Consider the following 20,923-nt stretch of genomic DNA (forward strand, 5'->3'; position numbering starts at 1 on the left):
TAGGGAATAGATATCATCCATTCCTAACTTGGCTGTAATTGACTGAAAGGCTGGATTACTTTGATGCTTGGTGAGCTTGTTCGTAAGTTGTGAGCTGGTAAGCATGTAATGTGCAAATCAAACCACTATCTAATTTTTCCTTGATAAAATGTATATCGACTTCAATATGCTTGATCCGGTTATATGCTGTATTGCATTGCGGGGTGGTGGTGATCACTTGTTATGCTTGGTCTGGTTATATGCTGTATTGCATTATGGGGCGATGTTGATCACTTGTTGTCGTGGTAGCGTCTCATTCGGTCATTCCACTTAATCCTTAGATCTTCCAAAAATTGACTTCAACTATAACAATTTGCAAACCTCTTGGCCCTTTCTAAAAATTTCGATTCAAAACTAGATTGTACCACTACATTATGTTTCTTACTTTTCAATGTGATCAAGTTCCCTCCAAGGAGTGTGTATACTTTGTACTAAATCTTTTATCTATCACTAATCCGGCATTTTTTGTGTTAGTGTAGGCCTTTAGTAACAGTCTGGTATTCTTTCTGAATAAAATGCATTTTGCCGGTATCTCCTTCAAATGCTGTAATATTCAGTATACTGTTTGTAGATGTAGTTCTTTAGGATTGTGCATAAACTGACTGATCACATTTATTGCATATGTAATGGTTAGTCCACTGCAAATAAGTCTTTGCATATTCACTATTTTGGTTCTATTGTATTAGGATATAACCTTGATAACTTGGCTGATTTTGGTTTTATTGTAAATATGCTTATTGATTTGTAAATCTTTTGTACATAGGTGGTGCCCCATTGGCACCAACACATCAATACAGCTCTATGCTTTTATTTCAAAAAGAAAAAATAATTCTCTGCATTTGCCTCTTGTACATCTCCTTGTTTAAGGTGTGTCTTCCTCTGCCAATCCCAACTTGTGGTTAAGATAAATTGATGTGCTAGCATGTTGACATGCCAATTTACTTTTTAAGTAGTTTTGATGAGAAATGAGGATTTTTTGTTTTGATTGAGCTACTTCAATATTGAGGAGATATTTTAGCTTTCCCAACTTAATATCAAATTTCTTAGCTATTTTATATCATTTCCAATTATAATAATTGTTGATAGAGATAAGTTTGAAAAGTTAGGATTTGTTTCTAAAATAGGTAAGTTTGAAATAAATTCCAGATTTCATGAAATTTATTATTAGTTTGATTTAATATTTTTTCTCTCTATATAGATGTAATATGTCATAACTACAAAATAAGAGAAATAATTTTTTCCTATTTTTCTTTTTCTATCAATTTTTTCACATAGTATCAGAGCTTAGGGTTTGATCATGAATTACAAAGCAGCTATGGTTAGCTCTGGAACACCACCTCCAGAAGAGACAAGTGATACTACTTTGATAGGGACTGGTTCTCAGTCATCGTCGGTTATCTTCTACATCTTCAGCTGTGTCCCTCATTGAAAAATTCATTACAAATTACCATCCACAAATTGAATGGAAAAAACCTCCTTGAGTGGTCTCAATCAGTGCGGCTGACGATTGATGGAAAAAGAAAATTAGGTTATTTGAATAGTGAGGTCACCAAACCTGATTCAAGTGATCCCAAATAGCAACTATGGCGCTCCGAAAATTCAATGATGATTGCATGGTTAATGAATTCCATGGAACTAGGGATTGGAAACCTTTTATGTTTCTGCCAACAATGAAAAAGGTGTGAGATGCAGTTCACGAGACTTATTCGGATCTAGATAATCATTCACAACTTTTGAGTTGAATACACGAATGTGGAAAATGCAGTAAGGTGATCATGAGGTGACAACCTATTATAATGATATGATGACAGTATAGTAAGAATTGGATATGTTTGAAGATGAATCTTGTAAAACCCTAATGATAATGCTTGATATAGGAAGAAAATTGAAAGAAGCCGTATGTTTGTTTTCTTGTCTGGCTTAAATAAAGAATTAGATGAAATTAGAGGTCGCATACTTAGAAGAAATTCCTTCCTAACAATAAAGGAAGTTTTTGCTAGGTATGATGGGAGGAAGCTCGGCGAAGTTGATGCTGAAAAGCAACAATGAGTCTAAAAAAATTGGTGAAGGATCAACACTTATAGCTCGTGGTACAGATTCAGATGCTGAAAGATGTGGGAAAAATAGTGGCCATGGTCTGATCATTGCAAGAGATCTTGGCATACTCGAGAAACTTACTAGAAATCGCATGGAAAACCAGCAAACGTAACAAAAAAACCAAGTAGCAACACCAAGCCAGGGCGAGACAGCAGTGCTCTCCAAGCTGACAGCTCTTATTTGGAGTAAGAATTTTTTCCAAAATTGTTACCTTTAACAGAGGAATAGATAGAGTATCTTTACAAAATGTTTCAAGCTCATTATAGTCCTTGTTCTTTAGTACAGTTAGGTATTCTTTTTCTACAGCGTTTATTTGTTTAAACTCTAACAGCTTTTGGATATTGGATTCGGGAGCCACTGACCATGTGATAGGTTTTTCGCATTTTTTCTCTTCATGCTCACCATGTGTAGGGAACCAAAAGATAAAAATTCCAAATCGTTCCTTTGTCTCAGTTGCTGGAAAAGGGACCGTATCTATCTCTTCTTTGTTAATTCTAGAAAACTTCTTCATATTCCAAAATTGTCATGTAACTTGCTGTCTGTCAGAAAATTAATCGTTGATCATAATTGTCAAATTGAGTTTCGGTTCTCTCATTGTGAATGTTAGGATTTAATCTCGGAGAAGATGATTGTGGGTGTTAGACAAGATGGTGTTTCTCTATGTTCTCAACAACATATCGTTTTTTAAAAAATAAAATAAGGAGCCATGTTTCAATTTTATCTCTATGTCTAGTGACAATAAGATTATGTTATGGCATTATAAATTAGGACATCCAGATTTTTAATATTTAAAATATTTGTCAACAAAATTGTTCATAAATAAAAATATTTTTGATTTTCAATGTGAATTGTATGAATTAACAAAACATCATCGTAATGTTTTTCAGGAACAACTATATAAAAAGTTTGCACTTTTCAGAATGATTCACAATGATGTTTGGGTTCTTCTAGAGTAGTAACTCCTACTAGATAGTGTTGGTTTGTCATATTTATTGATGATCACACTCGATTTACTTGGGTATTTTTGTTAAAAGAAAAATCTGATGTTGAAAAAGTGTTCAAAGGATTTTATAATATGGTTCAAACATAAATTTAAACTCAGATTAAAATTTTCATTAATGATAATGGAAGAGAGTTTTTTAACACTATGTTGAAAAAGTTTTGTTGAAAAAAGGGCGATACATCAAAGTTCCTGCAGCAATATACCCCAACAAAATGGGGTGGCTAAACAGAAAAATAAGACTCTCATTGAAGTAACAAGAGTTAGAAGTTTTCAAATCAAGGTACCTAAATTTTTATGAGGTGAGGCTGTTTTAACAGCCACGTATTTAAGCAATAGGGTACCTATAAAAACCTTAACTTTTCAAACTCCACTTCAGTTTTCTCATATCCCTACCATGTGGTTGCTATTGGATGTTCTCTTAAAAATCTTTAGAAGTGTAGTTTTTGCTGATAATCATGATCCAAAACTGTCCAAACTTGATTCAAAGACACGTAAATGTATTTTGTAGGTTATCCTGCAAGTAAAACAGGATACAAATGTTTTGATTCCATTTCGAAAAAGTTTGTGCCAATAGATGTTTCTTTTTTTTAGAGACAATTTTATAATAATAGTTCTCATCTTCAGATGGAGAACTTTAGTGAAGATGATGTTTTTAAAAAGGATGATGTTTTTTTCAAAGAATGCAATATCTAATTTTGTGTATGAAATTGAACTGAATGAACAAAATTCTAAATTTGCATGAACACAACTCTAACAAAAATAGTAAATAATAGAATTTTAAAAGAAATAATGTGGAGATAAATGAGTTAATTAATGAAAAATATGGAGTCCAATAATAACTAAAGGACAATGCCATCTCAAAATCAACATTCTGGAACAACAGAGATAGATGTAACAAAGTTTTAGTGTCTTGTCTACTCAAAAAAATATCAAGTCGAGAGGAAAAGAGGCACCATTCTTTAGCACTATCGACCTCTACCCTGGGGTCAGATCATGAAATTCATGATAACTCAGTTATCAACTTGATTATAGCAATTTTTTAGGTAATATAGAATTCTATTCTCCTCGTTAACTTGATGTCCCAGTTGCTCTTAGGAAAGGTACTAAAACTTGCACAAAGTATCCTTTATCAAATTTTATATCGTATAAAAAATGTTTCTTCTTCCTATTTTTGCTTTATCTCATGTAAGAATTAAGAAAAAGAATACTGAATATTTTTTTATATTTTATTAAAACAAAAGTAGGGATATATATACATGTAAACGGATTCATATATGGTAATCAGCATAAATTACCCTAATAATTTTCTTCCTAATTAAGCTTATATATTTGCAAATATAGTCATACTATTATGTTAGAAAATACTCTATAATATTTTCACACACCCCCCTCAAGTTAAAGTATAGATATTAATTATGTCTCGTTTGTTTCGAAGGTACTCAATCCATGTCCATTCAGCGGCTTTGTGAATATATCACCAAGTTGTTCTCCTGTTTTCACATAATCAGTAGATATAAAGTTTTTCTAAATCTTTTCTTGGATCAAGTGACAATTAATCTCAATATGTTTTGTTCTCTCATAATACACAAGATTTGAGGTTATATGAAGGGTAGCCTAATCGTCGCACCAAAGTTTTGCAAGAGATGTGGGATTCAAAGCCACTTCTAAAAGATGATGTATCCATAAGACTTCACATGTGGACTGAGTCATGACTCTATATTCAGATTCTGCACTTGAATAAGATACAAATATTTGCTTTTTATTTTTTCATGATACGAGATTCCCATAAACAAAAACACAATAGTTCGTATCATATCTCCTATCAATCTTCGATCCAACCTAATCAGCATTTGTAAAACATTGAATGTGAGTATACCGTGATTTCTAAACATATGCCAAGTCACAAAGCACTCTTTAAATAGTACAGAATCTGTTCTAAAACCTCGTAATGTTTAACTATAGGTGCAGACATAAATTAACTTGCAATACTGACAGTATATGTAATATTTGGACGAGTTACAATGAGGTAATTCAATTTTTCAACAAGTCGCTCGTATTTTTCTGGATCATCAAGGGGATTACCATCATTTTTTATAAGATGTACATTTGGTATCATAGGTGTATTGCATAGCTTAGCTCCTAGCTTTTCTGTTTCTGCAAGTAGATCAAATATATACTTTCTCTGAGATAAAAAAATCTCGTCCTTGCTCCTTGTTACTTCAATCCTCAAGAAATAGTTTAGTTGTCTCAAGTACTTAATATTGAACTTAGTATGCAGGAATGACTTGAGAGATTATATTTCTGCATGATCATCTACTGTAATCACAATATCATCAACATAAACAATAAAAAATATAATACCAGTTGTTGATATTTTATAGAAAACTGAATGATCACATTGGCTCTTTCTCAATCCGAATTCACATACTACCTCATTACACTTGCCAAACTACGCACGAGAACTCTGTTTCGGACTATATAAAGATTTTTTCAAATGATAAACTTTTGCGTACTCCTCTTGAGCAACAACCCCAGATGGTTGCTTCATATACACTTCTTCTAAGAGATCACCATGAAGAAATGCATTTTTAATGTCTAACTAGTGCAAGGGTCAGTCTCTGAAGGCTACAATAGACATGAATAAATGGATAAAAGTAAGTTTTGCTATTGGAGAGAATGTATCAGAATAGTCCACTACATAAATCTGAGAATAAGTTTTTGCTACCCATCGAGTTTTAAGTCTCGCCATAGAGCCATCTGGATTCATTTTGACTGCAAATACCCATTTGCAACCCACAACCTATTTTTCTTTGGGCAAATCTATCAGATTACAGGTATGATTATTATCAAGAACATTTATCTACTCAAACATTACATTACGCCAACCAGGGTAATTCAGAACATTCTTAACTGTTTTGGGTATAGAAGTGAAATCTATAGAAGTAATGAAAGAGCTAACGAAGGAGACAAATGATCATATGAAATGAAGTTAGCAATAGGATAAGTAGAATGAGGAATGGTGCATTGACATGCACGTTTATGAAAACTGATGGGAAGATCAAGATCATGGGTGGAAGGATCAGATGATGAAAAAGCTGGTGCAGGACACGTATCATTTGTCTTTTCTTTCATAATGGGTGGTTGTTCTTGAGTTGGAGGCATACTATCATCAGTTTGTTCAGAAGATACACAAGAAAAAATACCATTATCCTGTTGCTCTGTAGAGTTACTTTTCTGGAATTTATAAATGAGTCACTCATCATCTTTCACCTGATCTGTAGAACTGAACTGCGAGAAGAAAAACGGTATGCTCTCTGAAAAGCTAAAATCGGTTGACACTAGATATTTATTGAGATCTAAAGAGTAACATTGATATCTCTTTTGCAGGCGAGAATATTCCAAAAAAACACACTTAAAGGCTTTGGGATCTAATTTAATAATATTTGGTCGAACATCTCGAACATAATAAGTACTACCAAATATCCGTGGCTGTACTAGAAACAATGATTTGTTTGGAAAAAGAATACTATAATAATATCACATTCGAGTGTTGCAAACAGTAGACGATTAATTAAGAAACAGACAGTGGATACAACATTAGTTCAGAATTGCTTATGAACTTTTGTCTAAAACAAGAGGGCTCGAGTAATTTCAAGTAAATGTCTGTTTTTTCTCTTAGCAACCCAATTTTGAGATAGTATATTAACACAAGAGGACTGATGAAGAATCTCATGGTGAGTTATATAATTCTAAAATTAGTCTGACGTATATTCTTTAGTATTATCACTTCCTAACACATGCACAGAGACATTAAATTGAGTTTTGATTTCTGTATGAAAGCACAAAAATGAGCAAACACTATAGAACGATTTTTCATAAAATATATGTAAGTTATTCGAGAAAAATCATCAGCAAAAGTAACAAAATACTTAAATCTTGTTTTAGACATAATAGGACATGGACCCCAAATATCAGAATGAACTAATTTAAAAGCATACTCAGCTCGTTTATCAATTCTTAAACTTAACGAGTTATGATGATGTTTTGCAAATTAACATTACTCATAATCTAATGAAAATATATCCTAAAATTGAGTACACAACTTCTTCAACACAGTGAGAGATGGATGCCCCAACTGATAATGTGCTTCAAATAGAGAGACATTATTAGAGCAGAAAACTAATCGAGGCACCCAATTATCAAGAATATAGAGACTTTCTAATACATGCTATTTACCAATAATCTACTTCGTCATAAGATCCTAAAAAATACAATGATAAAAAAAAAAGAAATACAACAATTAAGATATTTGGTAAGCATACTTACAGAAATCAAATTGAAAGCAAGTTTGGGTAGAGTGAAAATAGAGGTCAGGGTAATGACAGGAGTTGGTTTTATAGTTCGAGAACCCTTAATATTATAGGTTGATCCATCAGCAATAGTTACAGTAGAGGGTGCTCTGCGTGATTGAAGAGTAGAGAAGATATTAGGATTACCTGTCATGTGATCTGTAGTATGAGAATCAATCACCCATTTGTTTGATGAGGATATAAGATATCTTTTACCTGATTCAACAAATATAGTAGCTGGTGTGCAGTCTTTAAAGATTTTTGAAATTGAGAGAACTTTGCATACTCGTCGGCTGAAACTGCAATAGTTTTATCAGAAGAGGAGCTAGCAGTAGCAATATTCGCAGTTTGTGTTCTCTGATTTCGATTATGTAATTTTTTGCATTGCCGCTTCGTATGTCCTTGTTCATGACAGTAATAATAAACAATATTACTTGAATCATTATACTGACTAGCCATTGCTCTATTTTGTCCCTTGTTATTATTTTTTCCTCTTCCTCTAGCAATAAGAACATTAGTATGCTGATTAGGTGTAATAGTCTTTGTGTGTAACACTCTACTGAAAACTTCCTGAAGAGATGTTATATCGAAGCTAGATAGGATTTGAGATTTAGCAATCACAAATTCGTAAGAAAAACCATCTAAGAAACTCATTAAGGCCATATGCTCTCTCTGTGTTTGTTATACCTTGATATCAGCACTGAACGACAAAAGTACTTTAAGTTCCTCATATGTCTTTTTAAAATCCATAAAGTAGGCCGTGAAAGATTTGACGTCATTCTCAGCACGATAGAAAGCTTTACAAACATCATAAATACGGGACACATTTCCTTTGCTTAAATATAAAAACTCTAATAAATCTATCAGCTTTTTAATAAACTCACAGTGATTAATTAAGTCAATTATCTCACTATTAATCGAACTTTTTATGTACAGAAACAATCATGCATAATCTCTTAGCCAGATTTGTCTCGTTCCATCAGTGGAAGGGTCTTGAGTCAAGTGATCATTCTTATCAATACTGCGTAGATAAACCCTAATAGTTTTGCTCCACTCCTGATAATTTGTACCATTTAATTTATGCTCAGTGATTTTTGACATAGTCGAGATTATCTCACTTACTGAGAACTTGTTATCACTCATTCTTAACTCGAGAATATTCACAAATTGTTATCCAAAAATACCCAAATACAGCAGCTAGAGATACACCTAAAACACTGCAAGTATACCAGAAACTTTGAGAAAACAGAGTTCCTCTTCACGTACGGGTATCAATAACCCAATTGGAACCTCACTATCAACCACTGGAGATCTGCGCCGTCGCACGTGGTGCTACTGGAGTTACACGCGCCCCTGTCTGAAACTATCAAATAGCCTCCTTTCGGCCGAAAATCACCACAGAACTCCAATACCAACCCTAATCTAGAATGGTATTCACAGAAACAACCAAAATTGGGCCGGAGAGCGGAGAATCGCTTCCTGTTGCGTGATCTGCTCCGCCGTGCCTTTTCTTTCTTCAACCTTTTGGTTTTGTGCACAGAGCCGGTTGACCGAGCCCCTCTGTTGCTTCTATCCTTGAACGAGAAAGCAAACCGCACAGAAATATCCTCCTTTGGCAAACCCGACGCACACAACCTCAATCTACCGCTCAAACCACCGTCTCGGCTTCTCCTGCGTACACCACTGTGATGGCCGTACTCTGAAATGGCCGGAGATCGTTGATCGACTTCCTTCGGTGCCAGAAATAGGTTGTTTAACTCTTTTTTTGGTATGATGAAATTTGATTCCTAAACCCTAACCCTAACTCTACTTTTGATACCATGTAAGAATTAAGAAAATGAATACTGAATATTTTCTTATATTTTATTAAAACAAAAGTAAAGATATATATACATGTAAACGGATTCATATATGGTAATCAACATAAATTATCTTAATAATTTTCTTCTTAATTAAGTTTACATATCTGAAAATATAATCATACTATTATGTTAAGAAATATTATATAATATTCTGACATCTCACAAATGTCCAATATAATCATTCCTAATGGTGTCTAGGATGCTCTAGATGTTCCTGAACAGAAGGCAGTAATACTTGAGAAGATGAGAGCTCTTGAGAAGAATGCTACTTGGACTTAGACAGATCTCCTAAAGTGAAAGAAAGTTGTTGGCTGTAAGTGGATATTCACAGTTAAGTACAAATTGGATGGATTTTTGGAGAGATACAAAGCTTGTCTCGTGGTAAAAGATTTTATCCAAACATTTGGAGTAGACTACTTAGAGACTTTCTCTCCAGTGGCAAAGTAAACATGGTGAGAGTACTTTTATTTGTGGTTACAAATCTTGACTGGCCTCTGAGTAAACTTGATGGAAAAAATACATTTCTAAATGGAGACTTGGAGGAGGAAGTTTACATGGAACCTCCACCTGGGTTCACAGATAGCTTTGGAGCCAAGGTATGTAAATTGAAGAAGGCTCTTTATGGCCTTAAATAATCACTTAGAGCTTGATTTAAGAGATTCACAAGGTTTGTTAAAGATCAAGGTTGCACGGAAGGACAATCAGATCACACTCTCTTCACACGAAAATCCATAGAAGACAAAGTTACTATCTTAATGATTTATATGGATGACAAAATATTAATTGGGGATGAGTTGGATGAGATTATGAGACTTAAGAGGAACCTAGCCAAAAAATTTGAAATTAAAGACTTGCGCCAGCTTAGATATTTTTTTGAAATGGAGGTAGCTCGATCGAAGAGAGAAATGATGGTGTCACAATGAAAATATATTATGAACATTCTAAAGGAGACTGGAATGAGTGGGTGCAAACTGGCATAAACACCATTAGAAGCAAGTAACAAGTTCGGGGATATTAAAGGTGTTCCTGTGGATAAAGGGAGGTACCAAAGCATGGTTGGAAAATTGATTTACTTATTTCATACTCGCCCTGATATTGCTTTTGCTGTGAGTGTGGTGAGTATATACATTCTCCTTGTGAAGAGTATTTAGAAACAATGTATCATATTTTGAGATATTTGAAAGGTACACTTAGAAAAGGACTTCTCTTCCAAAAAAATGTAAAAAGAGAGATTGAAATATATACAGATGCTGACTGGGTTGTCTCTATTGTTGATAGAAGGTTAACCTTAGGATATTGGTTACTGGAGGAGTGAGAAAAAAAATGTTATAGCAAGGGGCAGCACTGAGACAGAGTTCGGATCAATGACTCAAGGTATATATAAAGTCTTGTGGTTGAAACGGGTTTTAGAAGAAGTTGAAAAAAGTGCAAGTTTGCCTATGTTGTTGTATTGTGACAACAAGTCAGCGATCGATATTGCACATAATCTAGTTCTATATGATCGAATGAAGCATGTTGAAGTTGATAAACACCTTATAAAGTAAAAACTTGAAGAAAAGATAATATGTACTACTTTTGTGCCTATTACGCAGAAGAATGCAGACATATTAACCAAAAGACTTTTGAGTCAACCATTTGAAGATCAAGTGAGTAAGTTGGACATAATAGACATCTTTGCACCAATTTGAGGGGGAGTGTTGGTAAAGATAAGTTTGAAAAGTCAAGATTTGTTTCTAAAATAGGAGAGTTTGAAATAAATCATAGATTTCATGAGATTTAAATAAATTCCAGATTTCATGGGATTTATTGTTAGTATAATTTTATGTTTTTTCTCTCTCTATATATATGTAATTTGTCATAATAAGAAAATAGGAGAAATAGGTTTTCCCTACTTTTCTTTCTCTATCAATGTTTTCCACAATAATGTCATCAACATACACGGGAGAGTGGTCATCTCTCTTGGTTATGAATGCTTAAAGTGTGATTTCCTTGACTCTGCTTAATCCCATTACAAGCATCACATTTTGAAACCTTTTAAACCATGTTCCTAGTGATGTTGGAGTCCATACAAGACCTTCATTAGTCTTCGAACTTTACAGAATGCTAAGTTTTTTGTAAATCTAGATGGAATTTCCATATAAATTCTTTCCTTTAGATCTCCATGTAGGAAAATATTTTTCATATCTAACTGTTGTAGTCGCCAATCAAGTTTACAACTTGGAATAGAAGTCGTTTAAGGTATTCATTTTTGCAATTGATGCAAAGATCTGCTAATAATGAGTTCTATATGTTTTTGTATAACTTTTTTCCCCCAATGTTACTTTGTACCTTTCTATTGTGTTATCAGTTTTGTATTTTATGGTGAACACCTATTTGCACCCTAGAGGGTAGATCAACCGTCTTTATTTCTAATTTCTCAGTGCCTGCATTTTAACATTTTTTTTATCTTTCACAGGATAATGCTTTATGAGTTCAGGATAGATTTAGTATTTAAAATCATGAGAAACTTCTTAAAAGACAGTGGAAATTTATCAAATGAAAGAAATTGTGAAATTAGGTAAAGAGAATGTTCAGTACTTCCTTTGGTTCCTTAACAAATTGCAATAGATACATCAATATTATAATGTGCGGAGTTTTTAAAAGTTCTCTTTTCCAAAACTTGATTATGATGTTGAACCTATTTCATTCAAGATTCTAATTCTTCCTCCTTGAGTACCCGAGTAACCTTGGGTCATGCATGGTTTCTAGAGTTTGGTTATCTGCTGCTGGTGATGCAGATAGAGGTTGTGGAGGGAAAAAGGTAAGTTTGAAAAAGAAGTTCTTATCCTTATTTTCCAATGTAGGTTTTTCTTGAAGATAAGGATAAGAAAAATTAGATTCTATCTCAACGAATGTAATATTTGCAGACACATGAAATTTTATTTTGACAAATGATAGCGCTTATATCCTTTTTGGAAGAAGAATATCTCGCAAACACACACTTTAGGGTTTTAAGTTCAAGTTTTCCTCTTTTATGTTAATATATTCGAACAAAGATAATATATCTAAATATTCTAGGGATCGTGTGGTTTTTGACACCGATTTCTAGATATGTTGTTACAAGAACTTTCATAAGGCTTCTAAAGTTTAGAACATTTCATGATAATCGGTTAATCAAGTAGGTGGAAATGAGAACTACTTTTCCTCAATATTGTATAGCAATGTTTTCTAGAATAATTAAGTCCTGGGTGGTAGCAAGAAGGTGACTGTTCTTTCTTTCTGCCACTTTGTTTTGTTATGGGTAGGGAGACATAAAAACTCATGAATGATCCCTTCTTAGCTGGAAAAAGGATGATACTGTGATGATTGAAAAAGTCTGTTGCATTGTAGTGCGGAATATTTTAATATGTATTCTAAACTGATTTTTAAACATATTGTAAACTTAAGATAGTATGTAACTCGCTACAATTAGACTTAAGCAGAGAAAGCCATGTAATTCTTGTACAATCGTCGAAGAAAGGTATAAACTATTGAGCCCTAGAAGTATTAGTGATGTACGATGGTGCCCAAATATCACTATGGAATAATAAAAATGAAATCATACATTTTCTATTGCTAATAAAAAATATTACATGTCTATATTTAACTAATCCACACATATCATAATGCAAATTTTCATTATTAGGTCTCCAAATAAAAAAACAAACATAATCGTTAAAACATGAAAAGATAGGTCTCCAAATTGTTTCTAATAGAGTTAGAGTTTGTAAGTAGAGTTTGTAGAGATGGAGGAGAGATATAGTCCAGGTCCATCTAGTAGTAAAATCCTTTCCTAGATTTAACATATCCAATCATCTTCCTGGAGTTTTAATCCTAAAAGTCACTATGGGATAAAAAAATATTATTTTGTAATTTAAGTCTCGTGAGACTTTAGTCATTGATACTAGATTGATGCGTAGTTGTGGAACATGAAGTTCACTTTGAAGTATCAGGTTAGGATTGGAACAGCGGCGCACAGCTGAGTAGGGAGTAGGTTGGTGTGTGCAGCAGCTGTTTTCCCAAGCTATGAAGTTTGGCTGCTGTGGCTATGGTGGTGGTCGACGTTGCTGTGGTGATCTCCTGCTGGTGAGGCTAGTCCCATTAGGGTTTCTTTCTATTTTTCTCATTTTGGTGGTTAAGGCTGATTAGTATTTGTAAAAAAGTTATGATATTTTTTCTACATTATGTGGAAGAATGGAATTGTATATTATTAAAAGAAAAAGGCCTTTGATATACATGATTCTTAGCATAAAAGAGGAAACCTTAGTATTAATTATTCATGATATTTTATTATTATATGCTTAAATACTAAATTTCATATATATACTGCGTCTAACAATGTTAGTATTCTTTTATATACAATTATTAAGAGAAGAGAGAAAAGAATTACAAATATGGAGAATGAATCATCATCTCAAAAAGTCACCTAAGTATAAAAATGGACTCATCTTATGGGATGAGAATAATTGTATCCAATTCTGATGAAGCTCTGAGATGGCTCTATCAATTTAATCTCCATGAGGATTGGCCTATAAAATGCCAGAAATGGACCCTTCCACAAAACTCTTGAAAGGGTCCATAGCAGTCATCAAAACTCCTACAGTTCCTCTCAAGCCATAAATCCATAAACCAGCAAATAATGCCCCTTGCAATCGAGGTTTTCATTGCCTTCCTCACTGCTTTCCCACGAATTTATAGACAGAAAAAGCTATCCAATATTTGGAGGCGTGAGACATCTAAGTCCAAAAGGATGAACCATTTTGTTCTATAGATCCCAAGTTGTTTCACAATGGAGGGATAAATAGAAATGTGTCTCCCCTCCATTATTGTTAATATTCTTAACAGTCAAATTTATTAACCTCCTATGATCTGAGAAACAGTTGTAAAGTGAATACATTTGAATTTTTTTTTTTATCTTCCATCCTCATTTTGTGGTAATTTCTTTTTAGTAGAATAGTGGACTTAGCTAAAAGACATTCTTGGATGTTATATGACATGCGTGCTAAAATGAATGGTTTCTTATTTCGTTGTTCCCTCGTCTGATTGATTAGATTTGTTATTTATTTATGTGTGCACTTAATTTACTTTCATTTTGGTGTATAAGTTGCTGCCTCTTCACATTTATGTATTACTTTTGCTACTTATTTCTTTATCAATTCATTTATTTATTACCATTGTTTATATATCATAAAATATAAACAGCGAATTTGGATCTTTTCTTACTGGCTTAGGCATTTGGGTTAGTTGGTATTTACCTAAATTATTTGATATGGTATATTTATCAGTCATGATGTTATGTTCTTGATATCAGAATCTTGTTACCAGGCAATTGACCGGATAATCTGATTATGGATATTGCTTCTTTCCCTTGTTATGATTTTTTGAGCGATCTATTATGAATTATTTCCAAACTCATCAAAGGGAGATTGACACATTGGACCTCCTTAGAGAGAGCAACAATATCTGTATTGTAATTGTAATTCTGCTACCTCTTTATTAATTTTAGAACTCTTTAAATAGGATTAGATGCATTATATTATAGGAAACCTTTATTATTTAGATTTCTCATAGCAAAAATAAAGGAGATTCCTAATAAGGAGGTAAGTCTCCAAAATAAAAATTAAATTTTTAAATAGGAGATAAATTTTCCTAACTAAGGAATATGTTTCTAGAATAAGATAAACCTTAATCATATAATAAAAATTAATTCCTAAATAAGAGATAAGATTTCCTAACTAATAAATAGATTTCTAAAATAGGATAAATCAAAACCATATCAGCTCTTTATTTGCCTTTTTTGCAATAAGAACAGCCCACAAAAAAGTTTATAACACATGACTTTAAATCCTACTTATCCTATCAATAGTAATAATAATTTTTCAGCACAATTTATGGTGGGTAAGTTTGTCATAAGTTTCAGCATGAAGGACGTTCAGTCTGTACTTTGTCTATATTACCCAGTGAGTTTACCAATGAAACTACTTGTCAAAATATAAACAATAAAGTTTGGATTTTGCTCTCTTACATTTTTGAAATTATTGGTCACCTAACTCAATTACTTAGCAGTACACAAGCTGTGAATGTCTAACTTTTAGTCACTTGCAGATATCAATATGATCGTGATGTCCCAGGTGCAACTTCTCAATTGCGTCTCACTTCCATGAGAGATCTCAACTTGAATGTCTCAGTGTTTAATGCTAATATGATGATTCAAGCTTATGCAAGCTGGCACCATCTTACTAATGTCCATGAGCACTACAGAAAAAGAGTAAATCCCTATTTTTTTTGGATATTTTGAATTACATCCTTTTTTCTTTACTTGCTTTATCTATGTATATGCATATGTAGGTCACTTATATATGTATTACATACATTTTTAAATATATCCATACGTATGTATGTATATCCAAATGTATGTATGCATGCATATAAGCGAGTTGTATATGCATATATCCGTATACATGGTTCTCTTTTTTCTCTCTTAATTTTGTGATTTTTGCATCTTTTAGTCTTCTATATCTGGATTTATTGATGCTTTCTGTTTTACATTTTATATAATAGGATGCACTTTCCTCTCCTCTGAGTGGAAGGTCTGTTATTGATATTCATCAGAAGAGGAATTATTACATAATCCCACAAAATAAACTCGGCCAGGACATTTTTATTCGAGCTACTGAAATCAGGGGGCCGTGTGATATTATTAGAATGCCATCTGGGGATATGAAGCCTGTAAAAGTTCCTGTCTCAAAAAATATGTTGGATTCGCATATTAGAGAAGAACTTTCTCGAAAAGGGGGAAGAATGGTGACAGTTGCTATAAAAGACGCTCAGGTATGAGTTCTAGCCCTTTTTGGTCAAACAAGTTTCTTTCTTCCTTCCCAACCTTGTTGATTGGTGTCTGTTTTGATTATGATTTTGAGTTTATACTATTCAGAAAATGCAAAAATTTATTGTGTTGTGAAGAGCTTGTACATGGGCATTTATAGGGGCACTTAAAAAGGAAAAAAAGGGAAATAATCCACGTGAGAAATATTAAGTTATGTGGCGGATACTGCGCTATATAGGAAAACTATGAGTAGAATGTAAAGTACATGGAAGTTGACCGTAGGTCAGCTCCTACCAGTGTTGGAGATCTGGTGTACACTGGTGACAAAACATGCTGGAAATTTTATTAATGTCTCCCAGGACTCGATGCATGTACCAATATGTTTGTCTGGTTTGGGACCTATCTATTAGCTTTTTTTCTAAGAAGTAAAATTGTATTAATGCGGCACCAAGGAGATGCAATCCGTACATAAAAATATTTACATTTCTAGCAAAATATCTCTAAGGTCCTGAGATCTTCATTAAAATACAACGTTTGGCTCCTTACAGAAAACAAAAATAAGTAAAATTAGGATGGTAGGTATTCCTTTTTTTTTCCTAATTTCTTCACTGATCATCTATCAACGAAATAGCTTCCATGTATCTGGGATGTAATTCCCATTGGTTCAATATTTTAAGAACTACATGTTCCTTGTTATAGATAGACTTCCTATTTTCCCTTTGCTTCCTAAATGACTCAACTTCTTATTTTAATTTGTTCTTAAAGCTTACTCCTGTGACAAGTAGATTTTCTGTTTCATTTTAGTCCTAAAAAACTTAACTTTCTCTTTTCTTTATCACTAAGTAACTCAATTTCTCGACCTTGCTTTTCTCCTAAATAATTCTTAAACAGCAACTTAAACCAAAACCACAGGGATTTTAAAGCACTAAACTTTTCTGCTTATGTTCCATTGGTCCCACTTTCTTTTTCTACTTTTAGGCCATTGAAGGGATTACTTCAGATTCATATTAGAAGGATGGACAAATTATGGTCTAAAATTTTAACTTGGCCTCTGCGGAGTCGCGAGAAATCTCTGGATATTGATAATATCATTTGTTATTAAGTATGTAGTATCAAGCGTTCCATTGGTATGTGAAAAATAGCTGGGGTTGAAAAGGAGGGTTGTAACATAAATAATCTTACAGTTGGAGGTCAGGAGTTTTGAGTTCAAAGAGCATCTAATCAAGTGGTGCTTGTGTGTCTGAGGATGAAGTTTCTTTGGCAGTTGCACGGAATCCATTCAGTTGATGTGTGATTTCAGTAAGTGAATGTCCTCTATCACTGTCTGAAGGAGTTAAAGACATGAGGAACACCAACTTTTGCTTAATGCATTGCAAGAATCGACCAATAGAGGTGGAAAAGAAAAAATAATTGGTTGAACTAGTTGAAAGATTTTGACTGGGGAAGGTAAACATCTAACATTTGATGAGGTTTGGATTGTTTAAATAGGACTAAGTTAGGGTTAGGGTAATTTGGTATTTGAAAAATTTAGGTTTTTCTTTGGGTTTTACAAGCTCCATATGCAATGCTTAGATAGTTGATTTCATAATTCTTTGATTGAGCTTCCATGTGCAATCATTATTGGTTTGGGTTGTTAGGTGTTGCTCCCTATAATTCTTGGTGGATTATCATTTGGCTTCTTAATAAATTTATTTTACCTTTTAGGTAAGACACTTTCCTTGGTGTTATCATGGTTGTTAACCTATTTGGTGTGTCCGACTGAAATAATACATGAAAAAAATAGTTCTCTACTGGAGTTAGAATATGACTTTATACCTCTGCATTTTCATGTAGGCTTCTTAATAAATTTAATTTACCTTCTAAGAAAGATGCTTTCCTTCGTGTTATCATGGTTGTTAACCTATTTGGTTTGTTCGACTGAAATAATACATGAAATAAATAGTTCTCTAGTGAAGTCAGGAATATGACTTCGTGTCTCTGCATTTTCATGTAGACTATGCCAACCAATATAGTTTCTTAAAATATTATAATGTTAATCAATTTTTCTCCAGCTGGCACTTAAATATCTGAAGATTTTTAGAGAAAAATAAACTACTAGTTTTTATGTCTTATCTTTTGTGTTTACACTTAGAAAATATATATATAGAGTAGTTATCTTTATTCTAGTTGGACTCTAATTATACGATATAATTATACTATTAGAACTCTAACTAATATAGTATTCTACTTAACATGAATTATCCCATTTGACTCCAGGTAGACATAGAACCCACTATTCATATATTATGTACCATTGTTAGTTTGCAGAATTTTAACTTTAACACCAAACTGTGTACATATCATTTTATGGAATGATTGAAAATATTAAAATACATCACCTTTTGTTTTTAACAAATAAATTCATGTTAATATAGTATAACAGTTAATAAAAATAACAAATAATTCATGATAAGAAAGAAAAGTATTTTGAGTAGGTCCCACACATCAGAGTGAATAGTCATAAAAATATTAGTACTTTTATTATTACTTAAATGATAAGAGTCTCTTTTATATTTAGCAAGTTTGCATGCATCACAAAATAAAAACTCCATAAAAGTTTTCTTAAATAATTTAGGATATAATTTTTTTAAAATAAAAAAAGAAAGATATCCCAATCGTGGTGCTATTGTAGTATCTCCATATTGACTTCTTTATTTCCAATGGTTGGCTTATTTCTAAGTTCAAATGTCTATCCAAGACATATAAGTCATCTTGCAGTCTACCAATGTCAATCATCTTGATTTGATGAACAACAAATAAGATCTCAACTAAGTAAGATAATTAGTTTCATTAAGTTTTACAGAACTGATTTGTAATGAAAAATTATCAAAACTACTAACACTTACATTTTTTTCTTCTGTCATCTTGTACTGCTAAAAATAATGAGAAAAATACCCAATAAGGAAAGACAAATCTCTTAATATGCACCAAAGGAGCAAAAAAAAGATCAAAAAGTCGAAAAATCCGAAAATATATCTACCTCAGCTCGGCTTGGCTCGGCTCGGCTCAGGCGCGGAATGACCAGAACATATTGGCCTGGCGCGCAGAATGGTGAGATCGGACATCCCTGTGCACGGAAAGCTGGAATGGTGCGCGGAAACCTAGAAGACGTCTGTCCGACAATGCAATGCGATTCAGTGCACGGTTGGAGCAAGGTGGTGCGCGGGAGGTCCAGACAAGTCGCCTTAAGGCGCGGAACAGCCGGGAAGGTGCGGCAGAAGGCGGGGTTCAGCGGATTGGCCGAATATGCGCAGTCGCGTGAAATCCGGAATTTGGATGCGCGATGCGTGCTGGATCGCGTGCGAAACGCCAAAAAAGGAATGCGACAGCCTTGCAACGCGATTCCGACCGGAATGAGGTGATTCTTGACGGCGGATGTGGCTCACATGCGGCGGAGATTCCTCCAGTCTGGTGTTAATGAGTGGCGATTTCGTCTGGGTGGTTGGTGAGATTGGATTTTTTGATAGGTGAGTTCCAACTCAGCCTATTTTATTATTTTAGGGTTTTGAAAAAATTTTGAAATTAGAATTCTAAAATTAGTCTTATTTTGACTCTAATATCATGAAGATTTTTAGGAAAAAATAAATTATTAATTTTTATTTTTTATCTTTTGTGTTTACACTTAAAAGATGTATACATAGAGTAGTTATTCTTATTTTAGTTGAACTCTAATTATAGGATATAATTATGCTATTAAAACTCTAACTAATATAGTATTCTATTTAACATTAAATCCTTATCAATAATATCCAATGATAGATCTTTTGCTAATTATTTCTTCCTTTTTCTCTCTTTATCGAATTGAAGATGCTATGATCTAATGTGAAATACCGGTAAATTGGTTAATTTAAGCGTTTAAGCTCCATCTCTGACGCTAAGAATTGTACTTGTCAGTTCTGATATTGTGTTGTTGATTTAGGAGAGGAATATTTTGCTTACTTTTCCTTCTTTTGTTCTGCTAGTTTCCAGGAGTTGCAGGGTTGGCTTCTCATCAATATACTGTGGCCATTCGTCTTACACAAGACCAAAGTGCCTGTGGTGAATCATTTTTGCATCAGCAAAGTGCTCGCACGAGTGGCAGTATCTCTAATTATTCATGTTCTGAGCTTGAAGTGGTCAATTGGAGTGAAGTATTTTTCTTTAAAGTTGATTCACCGGTATACTAGTTGTTTCAATTTTAATCTTAGCAATGTTAGCATGTTGATTTTTTCATTTCAATGTAGTGCTTAAGACAATAATAATTGCTTCTGCACTCAAGAACTTTTTCAGTAAAGGATAAGATTGAATTTCATCCCACTCATATACCTAGAACTGGTATCGTTGTAGCTTCATATTGCTCTGTCATTTATTTATGTGTTCTTGCTTTATACCACACAAAATAATTCAATTGAATCGATAGGTCAAGGTGTTATGCTGAAAAAGAGGGCCCTAAATTGGAATAATTTTAGTATTGAGAAAGATCTGTGTTATTATTGTTATTATTTAGTTTTTTTATTTGGCATATTCTGGTAAATATGAAGTATTTCAATAGTTTCAAATTTGAACTATTTCTTTGTCTTAATTTGGATTAGATCCTTGATAAATATACCTATTCATATCATCGATAGGTAACTGATGCTTAGAATAAATCTGCACCTCTCCATCTATGGTGTCAGTAATCAAATTTTGTCCTTGTCTTCTAATGCAGTCT

General features: G+C 33.3%; 1 protein-coding gene across 3 annotated transcripts in view; it reads left to right on the plus strand.

Moving 5' to 3' along the window:
• Positions 1-20,923, plus strand: part of LOC110810873 (pleckstrin homology (PH) domain-containing protein) — a 141,886-nt gene that overhangs the window by 87,214 nt on the left and 33,749 nt on the right. For all 3 annotated transcript variants that reach the window (XM_088218073.1, XM_088218072.1, XM_088218074.1), the window contains 3 exons: positions 15,474-15,636; positions 15,930-16,199; positions 20,196-20,390. In XM_088218073.1, the coding sequence (XP_088074199.1) occupies positions 15,474-15,636; positions 15,930-16,199; positions 20,196-20,390 (628 nt within the window). The remainder of the gene's footprint in view (positions 1-15,473; positions 15,637-15,929; positions 16,200-20,195; positions 20,391-20,923) is intronic.

This window comes from Carica papaya, chromosome 4 (genome assembly GCF_054855325.1).
Source record: "Carica papaya isolate Zhongbai chromosome 4, ASM5485532v1, whole genome shotgun sequence".
NCBI lineage: Eukaryota > Viridiplantae > Streptophyta > Magnoliopsida > Brassicales > Caricaceae > Carica > Carica papaya.